Here is a 10,306-nt window from a genome sequence, read left to right as displayed (position 1 = left end):
GGGTGTCTTCAGCACAGAAGTTCTCCCACTGCAGACACAGCTGATTCTCACAGCCAATTGGCCTGGAGGTCAATTCCTCCCAGTGATACCTACAACAATCAAGGCTTAACTACAACAAGACTGTGCACAAAGCCCACAAAGGGGTGCACCAAGAGTGTCCACCTCAGGTAATTGGGGAGGCTGAGCCACTGGGCCCTATAGGACACCTAGCACAGAAAGCCACTCTATCAACACAGGGAAGCATAAAAAATGCGGAGACAAAGAAACAGGTCACAAATGACAGAAATGGAGGAAAGCAAACTACAGGATATAGAGTTCAAAACCACGGTTTTAAGGTTTTTCAAGAATTTTCTAGAAACCGCCGATAAACTTAGTAAGACCTTCAATAAGTCTAGTGAGACCCTCGAGGTTATGAAAAAGGACCAACTAGAAATTAAGCATACACTGACTGAAATAAAGAATATTATACAGAGATCCAACAGCAGACTAGAGGATCGCAAGGATCAAGTCAAAGATTTGAAATATGAAGAAGCAAAAAATACCCAACCGGAAAAGAAAAAAGAATCCAAAAATATGAAGATAGTGTCAGGAGCCTCTGGGACAACTTCAAGCGTACCAACATCTGAATTATGGGGGTGCCAGAAGAAGAGAGAGAGCAAAATATTGAAAACCTATTTGGAGAAATAATGACAGAAAACTTCCCCTACCTGGTGAAAGAAATAGACTTACAAGTCCAGAGGTAATGAAGTGTATAGCAAAACACTGTTTCCAATACAAGCCAGTTTTTCCAAGAAATCATTAGAGAGTTTTCATCCTGAAACTCTGGATTGCTGTTTGAAAATAACTTCTGTTTGTTATAAAAACAATATAGTTTCACAGAAAATATGACAAAAATATTTAGGAATCATGTGCCAAATATAAGTCAGCAATGTAGCAGCAATATTTATAAAAAACAAATGTAACACTAAGATGAACTTTAAAGAGAACATATAAGAACTGTGAAATAATCTTTCTTCTAACAAATATCTGATGAATGCCAAGTATCACTATGTTGTACATACAGCCTGAATTTTATGTTTGAAATCAATGATAAGAAATTGAAGAGAGCACAATATTAAGCAAGAAAAATAATAAAGGAGTTGAATAAGTAGAGGACTAAAAGAAAAATTAAATAATTTTTTAACAAAAAGGTAATTTGTAAATGTGTCCAGGTAATCAGAAAGGTTATTAGAATACTAGAGGCCCAGTGCACGAATTTTGTGCACCGGTAGGATCCCTAGCAGCTGCTGGCTGGGTACTCCCTCCCTTCCCCCAGCCACCTGTTGCTGCCGCTGGCCGGACCTCCTGTAGCCACCACCACTGGCTGGCCAGGGCCTCTCTCCCTTCCCCCAGCTGGCCCTGCCTCCTGGTCAAACTCCTGGATGAACTTCTGGTTGAGGGGACAATTTGCATACTACACTTTTATTATATTGGACAGTTACTGCATCATTCTTTTGTTATTCACGATAAAAATTGAGACTAGTTCATTACCTTTTAAATATAATATTTAAATAATATTTATACGGTGCAACTGACAAAAATAATTCTGTGCTTAAGAAACAGTATTGTCACTAGGTCACTGTGATGGTCAGTTTTCTGAATCAAGATAGCTAGCATATAGCCTCCAGTTATTCAAATTTAGGTGTTACCATGAAGGTATTTTATATGTGATTAAAATCTCTAATAGGTTTACTTTAAGTAAGAAAGATTATCCTAGATAATCTGGGTGAGCCTGATTCAATCAGTAGTAAAGGCCCAAGAACAGAGAAGAAGCTACTCTAAGGAAGACTTACCCATCCCACCTCTAAAATCACATATGCCAATTCCTACAAATTAGTATCTTCAAATATACCCTATTGGTTCTGTTACTCTGAAGGAACTCTGAACTGATATACACACTTCAATTAAAATTATATGCAGCTAGAAATACAGAATAAATTATGTTGTCGGTCCTTAACAATTCTACTATTCTCTACCTGAATTTCAAAATCTATTAGTTAAAATGATTTCACTAGCAATGACCAAAACATTTCTGGATGACAAATTTCAAATAAACTGGGATGCATTACAATTTACAATCTTTACTCTGTTTCTAAACACTGATGAGATTTCAATCTCAAAAGAAAAACATTAAATTTGTTAATTTAAGTATTTCATGCTATATTTGCCTTTTATATTTTAACTAGATGCCCGGTGCATGAAAATTTATGCACTGGAAGGGGGGAGTCCCTCAGCCTGGCCTGCCCCCTCTCACAGTCCGGGAGCGCTCAGGGGTGGGAGGTGACCTGGCAATCAGGGGAAGGCGATGCCCTCATCACACCTCTGCTGCTGCCACTGCTGGCAGTGCAAGCCTTGGCCGGCCCTGGTTACCTGAGCCTTGGGTGGCCCTGGGCGGCTGGGCAGCCACCATCCAAGGCTTGCCTGCACCTCAGACTGGCCCTGGCCAGCTGGGCAGCTGACAGCCGAGGCTTGCCTGCACCTCGGGCTGGCCCTGGGCAGCTGGGCAGCCGACAGCTGAGGCTTGTCTGTGACTCGGGCCAGCCCTGTGCGGCTGGGGGGCTGAGGGGACTGGGGGACTCTAGAGGCAGGGGCCCCGGCAGGGCTGAGGGGACTGGGCGCCACCATCTTTGAGGGTGTGGCAGTCAATTAGCATATTCCCTCCTTATTAGCCATGGGCACTGCCATCTTTGAGGGCATGGTAGTCAATTAGCATATTCCCTCTTTATTAGATAGGAAGATATTTTCCTCAACTTTACTTTTATAAACAAAGATCTCAAATTCTAATAAAATGTCCACTATTCTTGAGATTAAATACTTAATCCTGCTGAGTTAGCAAGAAACTAACATCATCTTGAACTCTGTTTTGAATGATCTATAGAAAACAGTGAAAGTCTGATTTCTGAGCTAATCCAATGTGTGAAAACTTAATGTTACTAAAACAGACCATATGTCACATGTGACTCCAACTACAAAGGGGAAGGTGGGAAGTGAGGGAATAATAATGACAAGATGTAAGATATCTGCATAGCAAGAACGGCATAAAGGCGGAAAAGAAACCAAAACCTAAATTCTTTGATAAGGCAATTAAGTGGAGTCCAAACCAAAATCATGTGTTGTTAAATTACTGAAAAATTTATTCGGTAAGAAAACTGTTGAGCCCTGGATGGTTTGGCAAGTGATTAGAGCAGCCGTGGGCAAACTACGGCCCACGGGCCGGATTCGGCCCGTTTGAAATGAATAAAACTAAACAAAAAAAAAGACCGTACCATTTTATGTAATGATGTTTACTTTGAATTTATATTAGTTCACACAAACACTCCATCCATGCTTTTGTTCCCGCCCTCCGGTCCAGTTTAAGAACCCATTGTGGCCCTCGAGTCAAAAAGTTTGCCCACCCCTGGATTAGAGCGTTGGCCTGTGGACTGAAGGTTCTGTCCTGGGTTTGATTCCTGTCAAGGGCATGTATTTCAGTTGCAGGCTCGATTCCTACCCTGGTCGGTGGGGGCTCGTGCGGGAGCAACCAATAGATGTATCTCTCTCACATCTATGTTTCTCTCTTTCTCTCCCCCTACCTTCTAATCTCTTTAGTAAAATCAATGGGAAAAAAATCCTTGGATGAAGATTAACAAAAAAATAAAACTGTTGAGTAGAAACTTCCAAATTTTTCAAATTAAATGCAACTGAAATGCCTGGGATGCTTTGGAACAAACAGACCCTTACATAAACACATTTTCAATTCGGTTATTTAGTCCTTATACATACAATTTTTCAAGACAATGAGCACTGCCAATATAAACAAGATAATCAAATTCCTTGATCTTTTGATAACCACTGATATTTTCATTCTAGGCAGCCAAATTTAAACTGTACAAATTTTATACATATCTATGAGTTATGTTACCCTAGAAGAGAGGGCTGCCGAAATCTAGGAGCAGAGCAAGCAGGGGAAAGCAGAGTAACTAGCAAGATGGTGGATAGGCCTAAAGGGACTACCCAGATTGTTGAGCTGGCTTCAGCCCTAACAGAGATTACTGTCTAAGGGGATCCATTCCTACCTGATATTGATAGCTAAAAAAAAGGTTCCTGTGCAAAGTCATCAATAGTGATCCCCAGAAAAATTATCTATACTAATAAAAGGGTAATATGCTAATTAGAGCGGACGTCTTCTGGACGTCCTTCTAGACCAGGGGTGGGCAAACTTTTTGACTTGAGGGCCACAATGGGTTCTTAAACTGGACCGGAGGGCTGGAACAAAAGCATGGATGGAGTGTTTGTGTGAACTAATATAAATTCAAAGTAAACATCATTACATAAAAGGGTACGATCTTTTTTTTTTTTAGTTTTATTCATTTCAAACGGGCCGGATCCGGCCCGCGGGCCGTAGTTTGCCCACGGCTGTTCTAGACAAAGCCGCAGTGGCTGCCTAAGTCTCAGGCAGGCTGCGGATGGCGTCTGCTGCTGCAAGGGCTGGCCCAAGGCTCAGGCAGGCTGCGGATGGCGGCTGCCACTGTGAGGGCCCGAGGCTCAGGCAATGAGGGCTGGGCCGAGGCTCAGGCAGCCGCAGCGGCTGGCAGTTGCAGCAGCAGAGGCATGATGGGGGTATCGCCTTCCCCTGATCGGCCGGTTGCCTCCCGCAGAGGGAGGTCAGACTGCTGCTTAGGCCCACTCCCCGTGGAGCAGGGGTCCTCAAACTTTTTAAACAGGGGGCCAGTTCACTGTCCCTTAGACCATTGGAGGGCCGGACTATAGTTTAAAAAAAAACTATGAACAAATTTCTATGCACACTGCACATATCCCCCCACCCCTGCAGTGCACAAATTTTCGTGCACCAGGCCTCTAGTATAATAAGATTTTTCCTGGTTCAGCATTTACAGAGGCTCATTTAGGTAAAGGAAGGAAAAGAAGGAGCTTAAGAAATACCAGTACCTAGAACTATTGAGTCATTTTCCCAAGAAAAGAAAGCCTGGACAGAGGGTAAGACCCCAGTTACATGAACTGAAGCTCCAAACTTCCAGACATAGTGGAAAGGAATAAAGGGCACTTGAGGATACAAGAATGAAAAAGTCCTAAGGACGGAGCAAAGTGGCAAAAGTTTGAGAAGACAAGTGAAGAAAGGCATATTTCAAATTTGCAGATGCAAAATAAGCAAGATTAATTATGGTCACTAGTTACAGATGATAATGAGTATATACTATATTGCCAAACTTTCCTGGAGTGGTTTTGGAACTTGGCCAACCTGACAACTGAAAACTCTTTAGAATTTGTACTTTGTAATTGGATGTGTATTGGTGGAGGGGGGCATTTGAGGCATTCAGGAATTGACAATATCAATTTTTTAATCATGTAAAAAGTCCCAAATGATATCTATCATTTTGTTGTTTACCCAAGGCTATTTTTCCCATTGATTTTTAAAGAGAGTGGAAGGGAGAGAGAGACACAGAACTTGAAAAACATTGATGTGAGAGAGACACATCCATTGGTTGCCTCCCACATGCACCCCAAATGGGGCTGGGGAACGAGTCTGCAACCGAATTATGTGCCCTTGACTGGAATTGAACCCAAGACCCTTCAGTCTACAGGCCAACGCAACAACCACTGAGCCAAACAAACTAGGTTGATATCTATAAATTTTTAAACATTAATTCATGTTATCAAAGCCATTTATTAAATAAAACTTTAGCATTAAGTTTTATCTTTTTTAAACAACAAAAATGCAAAAAGTTCCTAATTAGTTATTTAATTGTTTTATGTCTCAATATTCTAATCTGTAAAATGGGAATAATAATAGATTTTACCTCAGGGTTATGTAATGAGTATAAAATTAAAATATGTAAAACATTTAGAATACTGTGTAATTCATAATAGGCACTCAATAAATATTAACCATTAATTATATTTATTAGAAAAAACATTTTCTACTCAAAGTCTATAAAACTTTGAGAGCAAATATTTTTAAGGCATAGTCTGGACTACTAGAAACTCTCATTTTACCTATTTTTCAGCAAAAAAAAAATAAAGAAAATGTAGTTTGCATTTATTGAGAACCTTTAATATTAGCTAAAACACATGAAAATGCCATTTTTATAGGAAAAAAAGCTCAATAACAACAAGTATATAAGATTAACTTTTAAAAATTATTGTTAGAAAAATTAAATACATTTGACTGAGATGCATCTAAAACAATTTTTAAAAATGGAACCTCAGCATGCAATTAAGCTTCCAAAAATAATTTTAAAATAATAAAAATATTTCCATGATGGCCCTGGCAGGGTAACTTAGTTGGTTAGAACATTATCCTGATAAGCCCAGGTTACAGGTTCAATTCCCGGTCATGGCACATACAAGAATCAACCAATGAATTCATAAATAAATGGAAAGATAAATTGATGTTTCTCTTTCTCTCTGTGTCTCTATCTCTCCCCTTCTCTCCCTCTCTAAAATCAATCATTAAAAAGAAAATATTGCCACCATAAGCATCTTTACTCGTATGTGTTCTATAGATTGAGCATTTGTGTCCCCCTAAAAACCATAGGTTGACATCTAATCCCCAATGGATGGTGTTTGGGGGTGGAGCCTTTGGGTGGTGAGTAGGTCATGAGTGCAGAGCCTTCATGAATTGGATTAGTGCTTTTGTAAAAGAGGCCTGAGAGAACTCCCTTGCCTCTCTTATCATGTGATGTTATAGTGACAAGATGACTATCAGTGAAGAAATGAGCCTCACTAGACATGGGATCTGCTGGTGCCTTGATCTTGGTTTTTCCAGACTCCAGAACTAAATAAATGTTTGTTCTTTATAAGCTACTCAGTTTATGGTGTTTTGTTACAGAAGCCTGAATGGATTAAGATACGGGATATGGAAGAACCCCATTATACTATTTAAAAGAAAGTAAATATCTTCTTGGTAAAACATTAACTTTTTAACCAATAGGATTAAACTTTTCTATGTCAGTTCTCTACATGGAATCCTATGTGAAAAAGCTACTGCAGCTCTGATAAAAAATTTTTAGCAACTCCCTTTGATTCAAAGAGAGTCCAAACTACTTTCAATCATAAAATACATTCCAATAAAGTATAAAGTTTCTAACATTAAAACATTCATTTCCTTTTTACAGAGGTGAATAAATATGTTTAAGGATATGTGGATTCCCTGAAAGAGAAAATTAAAAATCCTGGTTCTCAGATCTGAGAAATATACCATAAATCATTCAAATGTAGTCAGGAAACCTCAAATGACTAGAGCTTTTACTGACAGGAGTTTTTTGGGCTGGAGTGAAGGGCAAAGGCACGTATGGACACAGGTACTGATTTTTTCATATATTCATTGTATATTTATAACCTAACCAAGGTAACAGAGCAAAGAACACAGAATGGAGAAAAAAATAACAACTCACCATGTTTTCCCCTAGAAATATCCACATATTGGCACAGTCTTGGATGGATGATGGTCTTAAGGATTTGAAAGCGCCCTAAAATTTTGATGGAATTTGGTGTGAGAGGAAGCCCGTTGCTTCCACAAACATCATGTGGTAGAGCAGAGGCAAAGAAGGTAAAGGCACCCATTTCGACATCCTTCAAGGGAAACATCTCGGAGTCCTAGACCTTCCAAGATAATCTGGAAAAGGAAAGAATTTTTTGACAGATCAACCAAACATTAAACCAGTGTTTTCTTACTTTAAATATGATTAACTATATATATGCATAATATGCAAATCGACCGACGGCGGAACAACCCAGCTATGACGACGCACTCTGACCACCAGGGGGCAGACGCTTAACATAGGAGCTGCCCCCAGCCTGCAAGCCCTGATCACCCGATAGGGCCCTGCCAGCCAACCTCTCAGTCCCTCCCCCTGGCCAGCAGTCTCCGATTGCCTGATGGGGAACTGGGAACTGGGAACTGGGTGGCGGTGGGCTTGGGCAGTGGGGCTGGCTGCCGGCAGCTGGGGAAAATCAGCCCTGATCGCAGGCCAGGCTTACAGACCCTACCCATGCATGAATTTCGTGGGCCAGGCCTCAAGTAAATATATAACTTGGAGGAAATGTCAATCTGAATACTTCAAAGCAAAAAGATGTCAAGTTTAAAAATTCCAAGATAATATCAAAGAAGAAAAACTACCAATCAGAAATTTACACTGCAGTTCTAAATCTAAGTCAAACACTTTCAATAGCATTCAAAGGAAAAGATAGAACATTTCCTCTTCAATGACGCTTGGCAGTTTTGAGTTTAGAGGTAGTTCATTACTGCATATTAATTTCAATAAGGCTCTTCTCTTTACCTAAAGCTTGAATAACCCTAGACTACCAAGAATTTTTCCTTTTTATAGATGAGGCAAGTCACGAAATAGGAAATAGAGATACCAACCAGACACTTTAAAGAATCAAGGACTCTTAAACGGTAGTAAAAATTCAACTAGATAACAGAAGGCACTATGTTACTTAAATGACTAATCAATTTTCATTTTTGTGCTAGGTGTTTTACATGTGATTTGTTTTAGTCCCCTTAAGAATCTTGACAAATGTTATTGCCACCAGGTTTGAGATAAATGTATCATGTGTAGATCCTGAGGGTTCTTATTAGCATGGACTCAAAAACATATGGTGCCTCAGAGTTGTGCAATAGAGCAGCCTGGAGATTAAAAAACTTGCTCCAAAATCAATCTGACTTACATTAAGGAAACCATAACAAAAACAGCCCTGAATAAAATTTCCCTCCTGCCCAGGTGTATCATTAAAAAGACATTCTATTGATCAAGCACTGCAATCTTCCCTTCTCAGTTTTCACAATAAAAATCTGGAATTCTAAATTAAGGTAATAGGCTACTTCTCATATATATGTCTGCCCAGAAACCTCATCAAAAGAATTAAAATGTTTTAAAATATATAAACTCATAACAAGAAAGAGAACAGAAAAGAATCACAAACTGATGAAAGATTTCAAGAAAATATTGTAAAGCATTTTGCATATGGAAGGGTACTATCACAAAAAACAGAAAGATGGAAGTTACAACCTATAATACAGTCAAGAAGTTTTCCCAGCCCCTTAAGATCAGAGGCTTCAAATTCAGACAAAATAGATCTCCTCTTAATTTTGGAACTTATAGGACCCCAGTTAAGATCTGACTGTCTACTCAACCATCCAAAAACAGAGTATGTTAATCAATAATCCTGTCCATATGTGTAAAGCTCCTAGACAGCTTTAATTCTTAAATAATGAACTGTCCAGGAATCACTAGATAGCTAAGGAAAAACTACAGAACAAAAGGAAAAGAATAAAATAAACCAAGAAAAAAAAATCTGCTCTAGAGGCAACGAAAATAACTTCTGTAAATAAAAAAAATCCAGCCCTAGCCAGTTTGGCTCAGTGGATAGAGCGCTGGCCTGAGGACTGAAGGGTCCCAGGTTTGATTCTGGCTAGGGACACATGCCCGGGTTGCAGGCTCAATCCCAAGTGGGGGGCGTGCAGGAGGCAGCTGATCAATGATTCTCTCTCTCATCATTGATGTTTCTATCTCTCTCTCCCTCTCCCTTTCTCTCTGAAATCAATAAAAATATATTTTTAAAAAATTCAAAATTCAACTCTAATATATTTAGGAAGATTTGAGAAGATATTGCACTCATTACATAAAACAGGAGGTATGGGAAATATATTTTTAAAAAATCTGATATATATAAAAGGCTAATATGCTAAGTGTCCGACCACCCGACCAATTGCTATGACACACACTGACCACCAGGGGGCAGACACTCAACACAGGAGCTGCGGTGACATGCACTGGCTATTTACAGAGAAACAGCATTGCAGACCTGGCACCCACAAAGCAACATTAGGCTTCCCCCAAGTGGAAAACAGGCCCCACCACCACCCCGGAGTGACATCCCACCAAATCGCAGCTGACGCTGCTGAGACAACATGGCACAAAATGCGGTCCACAGTCCAGCCCAGCCCAGCCCGGAAACTGTAGCTGTGGGCACCGGGTAATAACGTCACCTAGGAATGCCCTGTTTCCTCTCCCTAGTGACTAGCCTCTTTGGAGTTTCTTCAGCCCAGGAACCTGACTTGCTTTATAGCCAGGGGCAGTGCAACCAAATGTTTGTCAAGCATTTTCCCATGCCTCATCTCATTTGATCCTCACAGAAGTCCTGGAGTAAGTAGATAGGAGACTCAATGGAATCCTATTTTCTTTTCATTCACTGGAAAACAGAGATTTAGAAAGCTAAGAAACTTGACCCAACTGAAAAAAAGTAAGAAATGGCTGACCTTGAAAAT

General features: G+C 39.9%; 1 protein-coding gene across 1 annotated transcript in view; it reads right to left on the bottom strand.

Annotated features, from left to right (window-relative positions):
• Positions 1–10,306, bottom strand: part of TBCK (TBC1 domain containing kinase) — a 178,533-nt gene that overhangs the window by 163,389 nt on the left and 4,838 nt on the right. Inside the window, exon 2 of the mRNA XM_005872443.2 lies at positions 7,431–7,651. Within this exon, the coding sequence (XP_005872505.1) occupies positions 7,431–7,623 (193 nt within the window). The 5' untranslated portion in view covers positions 7,624–7,651. The remainder of the gene's footprint in view (positions 1–7,430; positions 7,652–10,306) is intronic.

The sequence above is a fragment of the Myotis brandtii genome, unplaced genomic scaffold (genome assembly GCF_000412655.1).
Source record: "Myotis brandtii unplaced genomic scaffold, ASM41265v1 scaffold38, whole genome shotgun sequence".
NCBI classification, from domain to species: domain Eukaryota; kingdom Metazoa; phylum Chordata; class Mammalia; order Chiroptera; family Vespertilionidae; genus Myotis; species Myotis brandtii.
Note: the sequence above shows the minus strand (reverse complement) of the source record. Positions and strands in the feature narration are given on the sequence as shown.